The following is a 19,247-nucleotide window of genomic DNA, read 5'->3' as shown; positions in this document are numbered from 1 at the left end:
GGCACCTGAATGCAGCCCTGTGTGGGTCTGCAATGCCAGGTGGCTGAATGCGATGCAGGGGGTGCTGAGGGGTCTGTGAGGATGGAGCTGTGGCAGCAGGAGGCAAGCAGCAGCTTGGGGTTGGGGTGAGAGCTGAGATACCTCCCGTTATTTGCTTGCATCTCTGCTGCCATGGAGGCAGGGTGTTGGTTACCAAAAACAGGAGGGTTTGGCGGGGGCTAGGCAGCAGTGGAAAGTTTGTAAATGTCGTGTAGAATTAATTTCAGTACTATTTTGGGAGTTAGGAAACACTTTTTAGCACACAGTCCTCCAGCCTTGCCTTAGTAACCTAGAAGCAGTTTGCCTTACAAAGCCAGAAGAGAGAAGAGCAGGCTTTTAGTGTCAGTTCTGTGCATGCTGACAAGAGGCTTTTACTGCTTCTGCTGTAAAATTGTGTTAGGGTTTGGAGGGGATGCAGCCTCTGGATTCCCTAGGGGGATGTGTCAAGAAGATTCTCTGTTGCCTAGGGAAAATGCATGGCTCTCTCTGTTACTGTCTGAAGCTCACGGGAAAGTGCATCGCTTGGGCAACGTGACCTCCTGCTCTGAAGCTCTGCTGTGACCCTCACAAAAACATTTGCTCTTGTATAGCAAAAATGAGGTGAAAATGGACAGCTCTGTGCAGTTCCTCAAAGCTCAGCAATAATTATTTCAGGGTATATTTTTCATGATTATTAAAATGCTTTAATGTTTTCTTGTCCTGCTGTTCCTAATGACCCTCTGGAAACTTGGACCGTCTCTTTTTGAAGTCTTGTGGTTAATTAAACAGAGCCAATTTATACAGAGCTTTCCCATGAAATGTGGTAATTTTTGCTAGTATGCTGGTGAGAGATTGTGCTAATATGGGAAGTCCAAATAATGTTAGCACCTCTTCTTTTTAGAGTAATAAATTCCCTGAGACGTGGAGGTATTAAAGGAGGAAACAATGGTTGTAAATAAAGCTGTAATTCAGGGTTCTCTATTAGAAGTCACTCTCTGTTCGGTGATACTTGTGTGCTTGTCTCTGAATTAGTGTTCAGCTGAAAGTTACCTCAATAAACCGAGATGAGACTAAGATAAACGACTTGCCCTCCAGCAGAATAAATATTTCAAATAAAATCAACTCTAGACAGTCCAGTCAAGCAACTATTGATCTCTAAAAGCCTGAACTTAAACCCAATGAATATTCCAGAGATCAGCTCTGTGCAACCTTCCTAAATGCTGATCAATATGCAATTACTTCCCCTGAAAACATTTCTTGTATTATCTAGCCTGAGAAGTACTTTATTTTCAGCTTTCTGTACAGGGCAGGCGGGGGTTTCTTCCTTCCAGCTGACCACCAGGCTGCGCTCATCAGGCACACTGCTTTATTAAAGTGAATTATTGCCAACTCTAAATCCTGGTCCTTGTGGAGGGACAGTATTTGTTTGGTGTACCCACCGAGGCTTCCCTGCCTGTTCTGTGCTAATGTTTGTAAGGTAGTAAAGCAGTAACTTCCTCAGTAGTTGAGAGAGAATGAATATATGTGTGTGTGTGTGTGTGTGTGTGTGTGTGTGTGTGTGTGTGTATAATATAAAATGAAATAAAAAGAAAATAGGAAATAGAAATAAAAATAATGAAAAGAAATGAAAAGGTAATAGTTTGTCGTCAGCTGCAGTTCTGAAAAGAGCATCTGTCGGTGTAATGTTTTTGTTCCTTGAAGGAAATCTGCTCAGACCTTGTTCTCTGGCTCTCTGTGACTTCCCTTGTCACATTAATTTCCCTTTTCATGCCGTCTCTTTGAAGTAGTGTAGTCCAAAGCTCTTCATGTCCCTGAGAAGTTTAAGTTGCACCTTTTCTTTTTTTTCTTTCATAGAGAAAAGAAGATTTCCCGCAGCAGTGCCCTGAAGGTGCTGGATCATGCCATGATTGGACCCGAGGGCACAGATAACTGCCACAAATTTGTTGACATTCTTGGCCTGAGGACCATCTTTCCACTCTTCATGAAATCACCCAAGAAGATCAAGAAGGTCGGAACCACTGAAAAAGAGCATGAAGGTACGTCTGTTGCCAGCCCCATCGCTGCTCCTGCAGCTCCCAGCCCCGTGCAGCCTGCCTGTTCACTGCTGCTGTGCTGGCTGCTGATGACACACTTGCCCTGCTTGTTTTGGTATCAGCAGTTCCTGGCAATTCCATTTCATGTGCTGTTAATAAGTTATTTTACTCCTGTAGGGTCTGTTGTTTGAAGCTCTTAACTCTTTGATGCAAAACTCTTTTGAAAAGAGTAATGAGGCAACTACAAATGTCACCTCAAAAGCAGTGTTTTCGTGGCTCTGGGCACTGAAGTGTGACTCGATGAACATCAAGCATTGCAGAAATAAACTGCACGCTTTTGAAGTAGCTTTTTTTTCTATTCTTCCCTCTCTCTCCTGAAAAATTCTGTCTAAACAGAAATATGCTCTGAAATATTACTGCGAGACCCTGTGAATCTGGGGTCAGAGCCAGCCTGCTTCTGGTAACACTGCCATTTCCATTTTGTTAATACTTGACTACTTTTTGGAAGAAGCTGTAAATACTTCCAGTGATGCCTGAGATGTTGTGCCTGTTCATTACTCCCAGTGCTGTAAGAGATGAATACTGTCAAGAGCTCATGAGGTGTGAGTGGGTCTCAGGCTTGCCCAGTATCCATCCTTAACTGCTGCAGCAAGTGGGAAAACAGCTGGGAAACAACAACAAAGAGGGAGCTCTGAACCTGGGCACCAGCTCAGTGCAGTTGGAATCAGATACCCAGTGTCCCCAGGAGGAGAGGTGGGAGGAGATGCCTCCTGCTGCCCTGCCACACGGAGCTTGTTGCCTGGGGCAGGTTGGGCAGGCTGCAGCGGGTTGTTCCTTCCTGGCAGGCACAGTGGTGAGGAGAAGTGACAGATTCAGCAAGCAGCTGTTTTCTTCTTGAAAAATGTGCCAGTGGTGAGCTGGTAACAGTATGTTTGTTTTGGAGCACCAGCATTACGCTAACGAGGGTAATGGCTTGGCAAGGCAGCTCTTGGAAGGCAGTGCTGAGGGGATGGTTGTGTGGTTGCGTTTAAGTGATGGAGGCTGGGGGTGCTTTGAAATCTTCATCTGTTGTATGAAAATACAGTTATTTAATTCTTACCCAGAGAAGGCTCGAGCTAGAATATGGGCTGCTAAGTAGTGAGATCTGGATCTGCAGCCTGCGTCACCGACTTAACTTTTCATTTTGCTTCATCTGCAGATGGCATCCATGTGCAGCACTGGCTGCTGCGAGCATCAGGTAGCAGCTTGGGGAGCCCTAAAGAGATGGGAATAGTTCCCTGAAGGGACCTATTTCTGTAATAGAGAAAATTATTATTAAAATAAACTCTCAAATGCTGTGGTGCCAAATCCGGTGTTTTTTGTAAGAATAAGACTGATCTTCTGTTGGGATAGCACTTGTGTATGTGTCAGTGTGTCTGATGAAGAAGCATCCCCCCCCTTAGAGGATTAACTGGGGTCGCTTTGTAGTGGAGGCATTGGTGGTTGCTATGAAGCAGCTCTGAGGGATCAGTGCTGTGTGCAGCACAGCAGGGCTGTGTTGGGATGTGGACACCCTGAGGGCAGGGACTCCCCAGCAGTGCTGTGTGCATAGGCTCTGGGTAATTCTTCAGGTGCATTTGGGGGTGAGATTTGAAATAATTCCTCTGTATTGCAGACTTTGGAATGCAGATGATGTGGTATTGAATGCTGTGTTTCAAAACCACTCAGAGCCGAGGGTCAGCATATCTCAGTTGTCCATAAATGCAGAAGGATTTGGGGCTCTGGACTTCCCAAGCCAACTGTCAGATCCAAGTGCTGGATTCCAACTTGAAATTCTTGAGCAGACTCAGTGAGCTAAAAATAGAGAGCACCAATTCCTTCTGAATTAGAGAGGCTGTGGCGAAGCAATCAGAGCTTGTTTGATGGGCTGCATGTTCTGCTCTTTCTCTATACAGTTATTGCAGTCTAGTTTTGCTCACTTGGAGAGTCTAATGAAGTATAAAAGGATGTTTGTTCAATTCATCTTAATTTAAATGCCTTCTCTTGACTTAGATGTCAGTTTTACTTAGGAATACTTAATTTGATAACCTGAGAAATTAGTTCAGCCAATTTCCAAATGAGAATTCCTATCGCTGTGGGTTTTTTGCTTGTTCACCCTCCAGCAGAAAGGAAGCCTCCCTTGGAGCCTGTCAGCTGTACACAACCTTTAAAAACAACAGCAGCAGAACCTGTTCCTTAGTCAGTATTCTCTTACTCTTGTGACACGCGTTGAAAGTTGGCAAAGCCTTTGGAATGAATATCTGCATAGATAAGTTCCCTAAGCATGGAGAACAGAATGGGCAGCAATGGAACAGCAACCTGATAGCAAATGTCTTTGGTGAAAGGAAGACCTTCAGTCAGAAGGCAGGAGGTATCTTTGTTTGATGGTCTACTGAAATGAACACCCAGGGTGTGCATCAGTCTGCTTAAACAGACCTTTATTGTGCCAATTTGTTACTTTTGCCGTCAGCTTTTCCAAACAGGACAGGAATTTGTTATTTGAATGAGCCATGATGCTGAGTGCAGTGTTGTATGTGCATCAGTTAAAGGTAACATTCTTTGTTACAAGAAATCACAAAAATGAACTTTTCTCAGTCATTGGAATTTTGTCCTACACAAAGCACTGTGTTCTGATTGCTGCTCGCTGGACTCTGCCTTCGGGCTTGGACCTTTCCAGGCCCCACTTGCAGATTGGTAACATCACTATTTCATGCCACAGTCAGTGTTTCTAAATAAGATTTTTCTTTGCAAAACATTTTGGGATACCTAGAGGGCTTCTCCTTACAGATGCGAGTTACTAGGGCATGTGAAAGCAGGTAAGGCTGCAGGGTGCTCCAGCACTTGAGCAGCATGTCCTGGTTCTGCAGTAATGCTGTAAAGGAGCACCAGGAGAGCATGGGAGTGGAATCTCCTGCGATTCCACTGTGCAGCCTCCATCTGTGTGGTGTATGCAGCTGGCACCTGTGCAGCAGCTCAGGCTCACCCCCATGGTCCCATAGGGGGTGCACTGAGCCACCTGTGCCAGAGCTCTGGAATTGTCAGTAGCAAATGTCCCTGAGGTCTTGGTTAGGTTATACGTAGGTGGTACTTCTTATATCATGCTCTTGGGTTGCACACCAGCCTGGGTGCTTGCACTGATTCAGATCTGTGCTCCATGTAAGTCACTTTTTCCAGGTCGGCTGAGGAAAAGCAGAATTGGCGCAGCAGAAGCAGTGCAGCAGGGCTGGGGAAGCCTTCCTGGCTTGCTTGTGGATGGGAGCTGCCCACAAACACAGTTTGCTGCTTGCACTGCTGCGCTGCCCCCGCTCACTGTGCTGGAAAGGAAACCCAGCTCATCGAGGCTATGTGTGGGAGTGGTGATAGTAAATTGATGGCATGTTACAGAGAAAATAAGTTCCTACTTCTGATCTCAGCATGCAATTTTCATTTCGTTTCTCTAGAACATGTCTGCTCCATCCTGGCCTCCCTCCTGCGAAACCTCAGAGGGCAGCAGAGGACGCGGCTGCTGAATAAGTTTACAGAGAATGACAGTGAGAAGGTGAGTGAGTGAGTGTGCTGCTGTGTGCCTGCTGCCCTGCCTGCAGCCAATGGGCAGCAGTGCTGGGAGGGTGCCTGGTAAGGCCGGGTGCCTGCAGGCACGTGCTGGGTTACTAAAAAGCAGTCCCTGCTCCTGCATGTGGAGACCTGTACACTCATATGCCATTGTTCTCTTGTTCATGTTGCTGCCTGCAAACTGGAGAACTGGCAGTGCCTCTAGTGCTTGGCCTCCTGCATCATAAGCACTCTTGTTTCCTGATGTGTGTGGAAGTAGGGGTTCCCAGTGCTGTGCTGTGTCTCTCTGCTGATGGCTGACCCTGTAACGTGTTGTGCTGCCTCTGACAGGACCAGGCAGGGAAAGGTGCCTGTTTTATCTAGTGAAGCTCTTTTGTAGGAGTTCCAATAGTACACACTTAGCATTCTCCATTCCTCTTCTAAAATGTATTGCTTTGCTGATGTTTAGGCTGGGAAATTCTTTCCAAGTATTTACATGATAGTGGATGGATCAAATAGCTGTGAAACAGTAACAGCAGCTTTTGTAAACCAGTAGTTCTCAGGGGATTTGTAAATTCTGCCACTGGGGAAAAACTGGTTCTTCTGTATTTCTCATCAGTGTGTTTTAAAGGTGTTTTTTCATAACTCATTCTACCAATTGCAGAAAATTTCCTGTCACTAGAAATGGTTTCAGTTGCCTGATACAGGGAGCAGGAAAGCCAAAGTATCTCATGCATTTAACAAAAGTTTGACAATTGCATTCATTTTAGACAGAAGAGTTCATTTAAGAAAGCAGGAGAGCTGGAGAACCAGAACGCAGAGAGAGAAAGAGAGAGTCAGGAACACGTCTGTTTGCTTCCTTTTAGCTGGAGCTGATGAGGCTGTATAGTGATATGGGATTACATTCAGATGCTCACAGACTCAGCATGCTCATCTGTCCAGTGCTTGCAGCAGCCTTCCAGTGCATTCCTTCCTGTGAGTGACAGAATTACCTGTTATTTTGCAAAGGCTGCAGCTGGGAGGAAAACAGCATAGCATTAAGGATAAGATGATTGCATTGTTCTTTTTCTCTTGCTTAGGTCTATCTCTTCTGCCCTTGCAGGTTGATAGGCTGATGGAACTGTATTTTAAGTACCTGGATGCAATGCAGGCAGCTGATAAGAAGATTGATGGAGAGAAACATGTATGTATTGCATAAGTTGTACTATCACATGTCTTTGATGCTTCTGCATGGGCACAGCACTGCTGCTGATCTGCCAGCTGCCCTCCCAGATTCATCCCCATGCTGTTACCCCTCAGCTCTTATTCCCCCTCCCCCCCAGTTTCTCGATCCCTCAGATGAGATGGGTTGGGAACTCACTCTCAGCAATGTTTCTGGCCATTTCTTAGAGTGAATTTTACTAGGAGGGCTTAAGTCTGTGCTTTGGTGTGCCTTCGCTTTTCCTTGGCTGAGATGTTGCTTGTTTTGGCAGATGGAGAGTAAGTGAAATGCAGAGAGACAATTACATGGTAATGTGTGAGGATTCCTACCCTGGTCTGCAGCATTCTGATCGCCTGCAAGGAAAGCTCTATTTTGATTAGCTAGATGAGGCCAGAGCCAAAGCCTGGTGCTCTCTGAGCACACCAGCAGCAAATCGTTTCGAATGACACGAGCTTGGGTATCGCACAGTACTTTCTTGGAACTGGGTCTGGAACAGACTTTGTGAAAGAGAACGAGCTGTCGGAGTCAGGAAGCAGCTTGCAGAGCCGTTAGCGAGCTTGGCACGCTTCCCACAAGATTATCTGTATCAGCACAGAGGAGGGCATGAGATTGATTAGTGCTGACGGAGATAATCACCGCAGCGCCGTCCCCGTGTGGGCACTCGCCGTGCCCCGGCTGCAGCCCCCAGCAGCCTCACAGACAGCCATCCCCACGCTGCCAAGGCTGCTGCTCTGAGCACCAGCAGACATGCTGGGGGGCACTGGAGCTCAGCAGCAAAAGGCACGGGGCTGAGAGATGAGTGGAGCTGCTGCTGCCAGCGTCTGGGCTCCATATGGACAGCTGCAGCCTCGCAAACGGACGGTGGCCTGAAGACAAACGGCCTTTACCCTCTTCTGCTATCCCTCTGCTCTCCATCCATCCACCTCAAAACAGAAGAAATTATTTATTCTCTGTGTTTCGATGTTGGTGTGTGGGTTTTAGAACTCAAAAAGCAGAGCTATTTTTTTTTTTCTGGCTGAAATCTCACAGCGTTTGGGCAGCTGCTGTACAGAGCTCTTAAAGGCAGCACGCAGAGCCAGTGTATGTGTGCTCTGTATCCAAGGAAGTCCTGAAGTAGGCTGCAGATGTTAACACCTGTAGCAAACAGCACAGAGCAGGGAGTTTGGGTTGAAGGGAGCTGTTTGGGTGTGAAGCAGCTTGTATAGAAGCTATTTGATTAATAATAATGTTCCATTCATGTTTTGTGGTACACAGGAGAAGAGAAAAGATAAGCATTCAGGTTTTCCTCTCGTATCCAGAAGCCAGTGTGCTTTTGCCCTGCTGCAGGGCTCTGCGGGCTGGCCTGGCTGCAATAAATGGGTCTCAGTTCTTCACTCCTATTAGTGCTAGTAATAGGATTTGGCAGAAACATCCCATACGTGCTTTGACCTTCTGCAGTATATTTCAACAGGAAATATCCAAGTGTTGTACTGAGATTTACTCATGCTGCATGTCACCCCTGAGAAGCAGATTTGTACTCCACGTGTGAAGGACGTTGGTTTTCAAAGCAGTGTTCAGAGCCTGGTGATAAAGATTAGAAGGCTTGGAGGCTGGGCTGGACTAGGCTGGAAGTTTGTCCAGTTCCAATCCCAATCATCTCTAAGCACCACAGATGATAGTTTGTCACCAAGCTATTATTTTTACTTGTATCCCCACTCCACAGCTGGGAAATAAAATGTTTTCCTATTTCTCAGAGTAGTTGTGAGATTAAATGCCCTAAAATACGTGCACTGTGTTGTTTGTGTTCTGGTGACAGGTCCATAAACTTGAATTACATCCAGTACTATCATCACACATCCCACAGCTCCACTTTTCCCCAGACGAAGTAATTCCCAGCAGAACTAACATCTTCGTCTATTCCAGCATGGAACAGAGCCACGAGGTGTCTTTCAAAGTTTGTTATTATTGTTAGAGCTGCTTTGTGAGGTCTTTTAAGCAGGGAGTGCATCAGCACAAATGTTCTCTGGGCTCTCCGACGCACAGGTCCCCAGTGACAGAGAAATGCCAAAGCAGCATTAGATTTTTATTATTATTATTATTCTGTTTTGTGTGCACTGGCAGGGCAGTAAACAGCAGGTGAATAAGCTGCTCTCTGAATAGTACAGAATAAGGTCTATCTAAATATTACCTGATAACTCTTATCCTCTGTAAGACAATAACATAAAGTACCAGGAACTTAGAATCGCCCTGTTCTGGTAGCTGCTGCTGAACTCCTTCATCAGAAGGGGTCAGAAATGTATCTGCTCTGCTTTGTGTGCCTTCCAATTCTGATTGGGGCCCAGGGTTTCAGAGTGCATTAATGGTTATTTGCAGTCATTATGAGGTACGTTTCTGCTTTCCAGAAATAAATTGCTTTTTTTTTTCCCAGCATCCTGAGTGGGGTTAGAATATCGGGCACGGTGTTTATGAAGTATGATGTTGAGCTTCACTTCTCACTTGGAACACTCCTGGGGGGGTTATGGATTTCTTTGGTTCTCAGCATTCTAAAATGGTCAGTGGGAAATGGTCTGCTGAGATTTGAAGAGGCTCTGGTGGATTCCTCAGGCAGAGGCGGGCAGAAGCTGTCATTCTGCCCATCAGCCCAGGGAGCTGTCTGCCTCTGATAGGATTTATGGGCTGCTTTAGCGTTTGTAGTTGTTGCTCATGAATCATTGAAGTGGATGTGTGAACACAGTCCTGCAGAAGCTATGCTTTGTCACTTGGGGGGCTTTTGACCTTCCTCTTGTGGTTGAGGACATTGTTAGTACTCCAGAAGCCTGGAATGCAGATCCTTTCCTGCCCCAAAAGGGGAAAAAAAAAAAAAAAGAACTCAATGAGATTTTACAGGTTCAGCCTATCCTGAGGAGAGAGAGAAAGAGAGATTTGAGTCTGATGGACAGAGTATCCTGGTGTAAGTCTTGCATTACAAGAAGTGGAAACCTGATTATACAAAGAATGATTGAAGGTATCATACCTGGAGTTTTATCTTCAGTAGTGCAGCCGGCATAAGAAGCTCCTGCCCTCGCAGTTCTCTTCCCTTTCCTTTCTTTTAGTGATCTGGTTTATAGCTCAGCCCTTCAGACTGGCAGTGAAGGCGTGGGAATTGCTGAGAGTAGGAGGGAGGGGAGGAATTTTTTAAGCCAGCTTTTTGCAAAGAACAGTTGTTATAAAACTGCAGCATGAATCTGGACGACGAATCGGAACGTGGTCCAGCAGGAGAGCATCCCTTCATCTCCTGTTACCCAGCTGTTTGCTTCTGTGGGATCTGTTCGGAAGCGATCAGAGGAGATAACGCCACGATTAGCCTAATTGCTATGAGAAGGATTGCTTTGCTCCGAGCAAAGTCTGCTCTCAGCCTTGCTGAGGAATGGTGGATGATGCGTGAGGAAGGAGGAGGATGCAGAGAATGCTTTGGGCCCCGATGCGTTGGCTGCCAGGAGCAGATGTGATCCCTGGTGTAGCAGCGGCTGATCCATTGTATCTTCAGTTTTTGAGGCTTTACCTGACACCCTGAGGCCCGTCAGTCCTGCCTCATTAGTGCGAGAGAAGCTCATTTTAGCTTCACAGAAGCCCATCTCATTGCTGTCTTCTCCCATCAGCAAGGGGCATCTCAGCACATATTGCTGGCAGATTAGAAATGGCATCTGAGTGCTCATTTGGAGGTTAGCGACTTGACAGCTTTGAAAGAGAGACAAAGTGGAAAGGTGGCTATTTGGTACTGTACGGAGGCAGATTAGCATTTAAAGGCTGCTGGTGGTTTTTTATTGTTTTTAATAATAGAAAGGATGTGGAAAAAAGCACCTAAGACTGTACCTGTTTTCTAATTCGTATCTGCTTATTTCACTGGCACAAAATTATTTTGCTTCTCTTTGGAGAGGGGCTCTTAAGGCTGCTCACTTCCCTGCGTAATCAAATCGACAGTTGTCTGGATTCTGCTCCTGTGATCACCGGGTTGGGATCAGAATACAGAGCAGAAATGGCCTTTGTTTCCTGCTCTGGCGATTCAGAATCCTTGGTGCCTCTTGACGTTTTCCTGTTCAGGAATGTAGTGCTGTTGAGAAGAACAGCCATTTAAGCCTGTGTGCACTGAGAGCGTAAGCACTGGTTTTGGGAGTGAGTGCCTTGTCTTTTTCCTTGAACGAGGTTTTTGGATGCTTCATTGAATAGCTGCCTACCTCTGGTTGCCAGTCCCAACGTTCTTCAGCTTTAGAGCCCAGATTTGATCAGATTCGTTCAGTTTGGCATTGATGTGGGGTGAGGAAAGTTGCTGCTTGCAGAAAATTGGATTTCTTCTTTTCTGGCAGGAGCTCGCCTGCAGGTTTTGCCCAGTCACACCCATGTCTGTGATTTTGAGAGTCTGGAGTAACTGGCAGTTATGCAGACACCAGTGTTGAGGCATCCTGAGGTGCAGCCCATGCAGTTGGCTTTACAACACTGGTAACTGGGCATCGTTTCTTAAACTTACCTCGTTCTCTCATTGGCAAACTGGGTTCTTAGGAGGAATGGGAAAGCATTTCATCACCTGTGCTTTCTATTTTCAATTCTGGGAGGCAGCAATAAAAACTGCAGCTCGAAGTCACTTAATCAGATGTGCGTATGCTGAGTGTTCCCTGTGCTGTCCGGTGTGCAGGGTTAATATTCCTTCCCATGCCTGGAAGACTCTCCCTGTGATTAGACAGAAGGGTTTGGTTTGACGAAACAAGAAGATGTGGTGGCTGAAATCAGCTCTGGTGCTGGTGACCTTGTGTGTGTTTGCCTGGAGCGTGTGTGCGTGAAGGAAGCGCTCTGTGAGCATTACAGGTACAGAGCTCTCTCTGGTGATGGCTCTAATGAGAAAATATTGCTCTGCTGGTGCGTGCCCACCTGCCAGCCTGCTGCATAATAAATCACACGGGCTGCAGCGAGCTCGCAGGGTGTGACAAGCTGCTTCCTTTTCCTAAAGGCAAAAACAAAAAAACAAACCCCTAAATGCAAAAGGTCGTATGTGACATCAGCGATTGCACTCTGTTGGTCGCTGAGGAAAGTCGGGCTGGGCTCACCCTGTGACGTGGAGGGCCTCTCTGTGCAGGGAGCTGCTCAGGGCTCATTGCTGGGCTGCTTTGCTGCTGTTTGAACCGGCAAGCGCTCGTGTGAGCCAGGAGGACGGAGCAGCCTCCTGCATTCTGCCTTTGGGCTCTGTGTGGGCCTCTAGCAAAGCACCCTCTGTGCAGGGAAAGGAACAACCATCCCGTGGAAGCAGAGCTCTTGTGCTGGCTGCAGCTGGAGGCTCAGCCCCATCGCTCTGCCCAGCCAATGGCTTTGGAAGAGAATGGCTGTGAGCAGTGAAACTGCACTCGTGCACAAGTTGAGACCTGATTTCTTATCCAGCGGTCAGTGATAAAGTTAAGAGGTCTGTATGCTTTGAGCTGCTGGAGTCGTGTTCTGCACTGCTGAACAGCACCCTCAGATGGCCAGTAAAAGAGCACGGGTTTTGTTCCACCTTGACAAAGAGCTGGTTTGTTTCCTATTCGCAGCCTCTGATCATTCCAGTTAGAAACATAACTTCTGTGTTGAAATTAAAATGTCAGTTTGCGGATGGACGCACTTCACACCAGCAGAGACAAGACCGTGTTCTAAATTGAGTGAAGTGTTTTATGGATTTAAATACATTATCAAAAGAAGTACTTCTTTGGTAAGAAGCGTATGGGTGTTAATGTTTTGAGAACAAAGCATTCCTTAAGAAACTGCAAATATCACCAGCATCACTCATCACCGTGAGTAATGGGAAGTTCTCTGAGAGACAGCCTTGACCCCTTTTCCGTGCGTTGCTTTCCAGGACATGGTGCGCCGAGGAGAGATAATAGATGATGACATGGAAGACGAATTCTATCTCCGCCGCCTGGATGCTGGTCTCTTTGTTCTGCAGCTCATTTCCTACATCATGGCAGAAATCTGTAATGCCAATGTTCCCCAGGTAAAGCTATATAGAGAGCTGATGAGTCGCCATGTTTCCGTCTGTAATACAAATAAGACTAATCCTTGCAAATATTGCAATGGTTGCATGATATAATAATGAAAAATAGTGCAAATACTGCATGATACAAGCAAGACTATTTTTGCAAATATTGCCTGTTAGTCTTTTCTTAATTCCTTCTGTTGGGAGGAATCTTGCTTGTCGGCCTGTGTCCATGCAGCTTTGTGGAGTTACAGCAGTGAGGAGGGCAGTAGTAGGGATAGGAGCTGATGGTTATCACTGAGTTCATGCAGACTGCCATGAGCAAGGCCACACTTAGAAACTGGAAGGTCCTGTTTATACCTCTGCTAGGAGTGCTGAAAGGGAATATCTCTTGCAGGGCCTCTCAGAGACACAGACTGCAGATGGGGACTTTTCCTGACCTCTGTGAAATACTGCATTTTTTTCTGGCAGAGGTGTGTTGGGGTTTGTGACTGTATCTTGTGATTACTTATATGTATGCCATATACCTTCCTGAATGTTTTAAGTGCTCTGAGACTGTAGACTAGCAAAGTTTAACTTGGTTTTGTGGTTCTTGTGGTTTCCACTCAAAAAGAGTGGGAAAAAGTGGGGTTGTGCATGGCTTTGTGTTCTAATGAAGATTCCTTCCTTCTCTTTCCTGGTCAGATTCGTCAGAGAGTCCATCAGATTCTGAACATGAGAGGCAGCTCCATTAAAATTGTTCGACACATACTGAAGGGTGAGTTGAGATATTCCTGTTTCATTCTGTACCGGGACAGTTTGGTCATGGCTTTGTAGGATGAGCCTTCACACATCATTCTCCCCGATTTCAGGAGCATCTCTGAGCAGCAGTTATGTTGTGAGATCTGACCAGGGCTGAAATCCTTGATAAGAGGCAAGCCTTGCCTTGGAGTTAAAATGCTTGCTGTTGTCTGCTGTCACGTAATGCTACAGCACTTGATGCTGCTGTCAGCTGCAGGCTGACTGGCCCACGCTAGAATGCTAGAGTAAATATTTAAGGGAAGTGTATACACATGCTAGAGGAAAGAATAGTGGAGTCTCATCTTTCATTAACATGGCCCTGCTCTTTACCATCTGCACCATATTGGTATCCATGGTGTATTTGTCTTGTTCTTAGTGTCAGATTAATATGGATTATAGCATTAAAGTATCCTCTGTAGCTTTAAAATGTAGCTGTTGTGATTTGCAGTCCTGATTCTAAAGTACTGCTTGTTATTTTGAATGCTTATGTTGAATTAGAGCAGTGCTTATTTGAGCTGTGTCTCTCATCCGTCGCCTGCTGTCCTTCAGCAGAAGCAGACAGACTGAGGGGGAGGGGACAGGGATCAGGGCTCTCTCTGCAGCCCAACCTGAGCTGCCAGCACTGATCCATCGCCCCTGGGAGTGCCTCTCCTTGTGTAGCAGAGGTCTGTGCTTCTGAGAGGCTGTGCAGGTCTTGGACAGGAGGATTTCTCTCATGAAGAGAAAGAAAAGTTGTCAGCGTCCCTGGGATTCTGGGCTTGGGGCTGTGTTGTTTCAGTGTCTCTGCTTTCTTTGGGAATAGCAATGATAGCAGGTATATAAAAAAAAAAAAGTAATTTTCTGACAGCATGAGATTACCTGGAGCTACAGGCAAGCTCTTTGGCCCTTATCCTTCCCCAGAAGCAGTATTTGCTGCTTCCTGCCTCCAAATGCCCATTTTCACCTTAGAACATGGTACATTTCTACTTCCATACGTGACCTGGACCGCAGCTGCTTGAGAGCCTTACCTGCACTGCAGCTCATGTGCCAGCACACCCCGTGTTCCCCTCTGTGCCTCTTGGTCCACCTGCTGACTGGGGGAGCTGTGTGAACTCCTTGTCCGGTTCCTTCTTTCACAGACACTGACTTGCATTGTGAAACTTTTGTAATGGTTTTATCGTGTCTGGTGAGCTGCTTAGAGAAAGTACACATTGTACAGCAGTCTCAGCAGGGATGTGTTCCCTTTCTAAAGAGACCTTAAATGGCATGTTAATAACAGGAGTGATGGGTGCAATATTTGGGGCTTTCTCTTCAGCTCTTCCCCAGCTGTCACACTTGGCAGAGCTTGAGATTTGTGCCGTCACAGTTGTCAGTAACTTTAGAAAGGAACTTCTTGGTGGGTCCTTGGGAAGCGCAGGGCTGGAGTGCCCTAAGGTTCCTGCCAGGCAGGGGCTGACAGAGCTCATCTGCCATCTTTGCTGGTGACATTTCGATTTTGTTAGTAGTTATACCCCTGTTATCAAGCACCTTGTCAGCAAAGACTGGGCTAGCTGTAAGTGAGGTTACACCACAGTCAAAGCCCTGCTCTCCAGAAGAGCTGATCCATCGGACACAGCTTGGCTGGGGGCTCCGAGCACATCCTGCTGGGGGCTCTGAGCAGCTTCTGGAACTGAAACAGGAGGCTCTGTTCTGAACGAGTGAGGTGCTGGGAGCCTGCCCCAGCTGAAGCATTTCTGAGCTGGTTTGCAGTTTGCTCTCAGGACAGATGAGGACCAGTTTATTTTTACTTCTCGTTCAGTGTTTTGCTCCCGTTCAGGTTTTATTTTCTATTTTTTGCATACTAATTAGGTGCTTGGTTTTTAGTTTGATTTTATGGCCTACATATTCTCCATGTTTCTCTGGCAACCTGACAGCTGATGGATCCCCTGGGGTTGCTCAGAATTACTTATGATGCAGGCGAGGAAGCAGGACTGTTTCTGTATGGTAGGACTTCAGGGGGAGGAGCAGGCAGGGAGTGCTGGAGGCTCATTAGCTGCACTCCTGCAGGCTGACCACTTGCCCTGCAGTTTCCTTCCCTTGAAGATCAGCATTCCTGCAGCGGGACAGTTAGCTCATCCTCTGGAGACGTGGCTGGAAGGGGTGCTTGGGGCAGGGAGCAGTCTCTGCCAACCCCAGGGCACCTCTGGGGCCTGTGGAGTGCAGAGCCAACCTGTTAGTGTGTGTAACCAACAAGGGGTGGCAGGGATGTTGTAAGGACGATGCTCAATTTGGCCTGCGGTCCCTCTGTATGTGCAGGCTTTATGGCTTCCAATATCCATTACAAGCTTCAATATTTCCTTATTGATTTTTACTGTTCTGTAACCATTGTATTTTGTCTAATGAAGCAGAAACCGATCTCAGGTCCTTTCCCTTTGTGTAGCTACAGCAGTGTGTAAGCTCTGTTTAACTGTAGGCAAAGGGAGCTGATGTCTGATTTTTGCTGTCTCACTGAAGTGATGGAATTTTAAATAAGCAAGTAAATACAGAAAACCTCAATGGTGATGTTTTTGGTTTTGTTTGTTTTTTAAGCCCAGTTCTGAGGGTTTTATCTGCTCTTTTCAAATCAGTATCAGCCATTGTTGGTACCCCCATAACAGCCTGCCCCAGGAGTCACTGGGCTCGTGGTCCTGTGAAACCAAAATGCTTGGGAGGAAAAATGCGGAGCTTCTGGAGAAGGCAAAGGGAATCTGAGTCCTGCTTTTGCCTGCTTCACTGGGGCAGCAGCAGAGCGCTGATGTTGGGGGCACACAGCAGCCCCATTGCCAGGTGTGCCGTGCCCCCACATCTGGTGGCTGTCACTCTGCAGGCAGCCACACCATCCTTGCTGCCACCCAGTGCTCAGCCACCGAGAGCAGCAGCGGCCAGGAAAGCGTTGCCCTTGGGCTGCAATAAACAAAGGCAGTTGCGGCTGCTGCATCTGTTTCAGAGGCACTTACTGTGACAAAGCACAGAACGGCCTCGGCTCGTTTGTGGACAGTGGCTGTTCCTCCTGGGGGAACTGTGTGACACAAAGCGCTCTGATTCCGCCCGAAGGGGACAGGAGAGCCTGAGCCGAGCGCTCACCTCCATCTCGTAGGCTCCTAATCCTGTGCCACGCTGGAGTTCAGCTCCCACCTGCGCTGTGCAGCCAAACTTCTGCCCCCGGGTTGCCCTGCAGGCAGCTGAGCAGGTGGTTGCAGGGAGCACAGCCAGCAGCTTGCTGCTGCCTTCATTAGTGAGATGGCGAGCTGCTCCGTCACCTGGAGGCAGAGTTCCCTGCGCTCATCCCCTTCTCCAGGACTGAGAAGAAGCAGGATTCACCTGCAGCAAGCTGTAGTGCTGCTGCCTGCTCTTGTTACAGGTACTGTAGCAGTTGATAAATATTAAAAGGACTTCTTCCTGAGGCGCTGGCAAAGAATTCTGCTTTTTGTGTGTGGAGAGAGAGAGAGAGAGAGAGAATGCACACATGAGGGAAGTCTCCCACATCAGCTAACTTCTCCCTGTCCTCACTCCTTTCAGTGCTCCTATAATAAAGGCTTTGATAGAGCTCAGAGGCATGTAGCAGTGCTGAACGTATAAATATTAAAGCAAACTTTCTCCAGCAACTTACCATTCAGATGCTGAATACAAGCTGTTCTGTTTGTTTAGGAAGAAGGGAAAGAATGAGAGAAGGCGGAGGCTGGAAAACACCACCTAACCAGGCAGGCTGCACCTGATTCACTGAGATTTGTGCAGATCCCTGCTTTTTTACAGCTCCAAACCTGCTGTTCGTTTTTTTCTTTTTAAGCCATCTTTGAATATGTAGGTTCTGGTGACGGAAAGGAGCAAGCTGGTGAGGGAATGAGAGCTACGAGCTTTAGGTGGATGTCAGGAGAGAGCTGCAGGGGAATTCCTGTTGTACTGTGTTTGGCCGTGTGGGCTGGCAAAGCCTTGATCAGGATCTAGCTGAAGGCAAGGAGTTTGCTTTGTAGTTGAATCTTAATTGGTGTGTTTCCTTCCATAGGTTTAAAAACGCTCATAGACTGGGGAATTGATCTCCTTTGGACCTGTCTTACAGAACTCCTCCTTCAGGTTGCTTGGAAAATGGACACATTAAACCTAAAGTTAGGGGAGTTTAACAAATGTGTAACAGCCTGACCTCCCCAGGGACTGCTGTGGTGGCAGAGGAGACCAGATGTGTGCTGGGCTTCTTGGGCTGAAAGCAGCCAGCTCTACGGCTCTGCACTTCCACCGAGTGCTGGTGACTGCTCCTCCTGGGATGGTGGGGTGGCCTCGTGGCCTGGCCTTAGGGAGCACTGCGTGTCCAAGTGCTCCTGTCTGCTCGTGCTGCTGAATGACGAGAGCGTCACGTTCCTGTTTAAGTCTCTCTTTGCTATGAAAGTTTTAACGAGGGTCAGCAGATGTTTGTTAGGCGAAGCTTTAACCCTGGAGATGGGGAAAGAAAATCACCAGCGCTCCTTACATAAATTCCCATCCGGTTGTTTGCAGCGCACACAGATCTCACAGGAGAGGTTGGCCATCGCTGCCTGGCATGTCGCTCACAGCCTGTGTTTGTGCTGCTTTCTCTCCTGCAGAGTATGCAGAGAACATCGGGGATGGGAAGAACCAGGAGTTCCGGGAGAGTGAGCAGAAGCGGATCGTGGACCTGCTGGAGAACTTCTGAGGCCTCAGGGCTGAGTTGTGTGGTTTCCAGGGCGATGCGGCGTCTGTTTCCCCTCCTTCTGCTGCTCTCTTCCAGCCTTGATTGCACGATAAAAGTGATGTTTCTATGAAACTATTCTAAATGAGATGTTAGAGATATTAAAGATTAGTTTGCTTTTTTTTATTTCCTTGTTCATTATGGAAGGAGTCCGCTGTGTGTTGGATTACAGCTGCTTACCTTGCTGTAGGGCAGCTTAGGACTTTTTTCCTTCAAGTCAGACTGCTGTGATCAGAGCGTGAAGGAACACAACCATTTGCTTGTTAGAGGAATGGTAAGGGGTGTGATACCCATCCAGGGTGCTGGGAGCTGTGCTGGCGTGAAATGGGGAGGCTGAGGGGTTGGGTCTGCATGCAGTTTGGCTGCTCCCCTGCGGGCTGCCAGAGCACAGACCAGGAGCAGCTCCCAGCTCCCCTGGGCCTCATCTGTGTGTGCTCTATAGAAAGTCGGTGTTCTGAATCTGGAAGTGGGAGTCTGACTTCTTACAGCAGCAGAAACTGAAGAGCCCCACCAGCACCAGGGGGAGCTGGGGGAGGACCAAGTGATCTGACTGATTGCACTCAGCAGACCACAGCTCGTTTTTGCGTTGCCCTTCTGCACTTGCAGTGTAATCCCAGATGTTGGCCTGCCAGCTCCCACCACTCCCCGAGCAGCAGCTCCCAGCTGGGATGAGAAGTGGCTGAGACTATTTTCCTGCATCTTTTTTTCCTTCTGCTAAAGTTAATGACTGTCATCACAAAACATCGCTGCTCCAGCAAGCTGGGCCCTGCCTAATTTAGGGAGATTTGCATGCTGGCAGCATTCATTTTTTATCTCCAAGAAAAATGCATTGTCAGGGAAGCTTAAAGGCTGCCTTCAATCATGACTGTAGCAGGCACTGCTGGCCCGGGTGGCATCAAATGCTGTTATTCAGGGGATCAGCATGGAAATAGTGGCTTCAGCAGCCACGGGGAGCTGCAGAACACATTTTTGGTGCCGAACTTGTTTGAATTCTTCATTTTTTTTTTTTTCATTCCT

General features: G+C 47.3%; 1 protein-coding gene across 2 annotated transcripts in view; it reads left to right on the top strand.

Moving 5' to 3' along the window:
- Nucleotides 1-18,356, top strand: part of CTNNBL1 (catenin beta like 1) — a 33,081-nt gene extending 14,725 nt beyond the window's left edge. For both annotated transcript variants that reach the window (XM_019622328.2, XM_031556573.1), the window contains 6 exons: nt 1,873-2,054; nt 5,510-5,607; nt 6,703-6,783; nt 12,635-12,772; nt 13,439-13,511; nt 18,106-18,356. In XM_019622328.2, coding sequence (XP_019477873.2) covers nt 1,873-2,054; nt 5,510-5,607; nt 6,703-6,783; nt 12,635-12,772; nt 13,439-13,511; nt 18,106-18,194 — 661 coding nt within the window. In that variant the 3' untranslated portion in view covers nt 18,195-18,356. The remainder of the gene's footprint in view (nt 1-1,872; nt 2,055-5,509; nt 5,608-6,702; nt 6,784-12,634; nt 12,773-13,438; nt 13,512-18,105) is intronic.
- Nucleotides 18,357-19,247: the final 891 nt, after the last annotated feature.

The sequence above is a fragment of the Meleagris gallopavo genome, chromosome 22 (genome assembly GCF_000146605.3).
Source record: "Meleagris gallopavo isolate NT-WF06-2002-E0010 breed Aviagen turkey brand Nicholas breeding stock chromosome 22, Turkey_5.1, whole genome shotgun sequence".
In the NCBI taxonomy this organism is placed as follows: Eukaryota; Metazoa; Chordata; class Aves; order Galliformes; family Phasianidae; genus Meleagris; species Meleagris gallopavo.
This window is presented reverse-complemented; position numbering and strand designations above follow the sequence as displayed.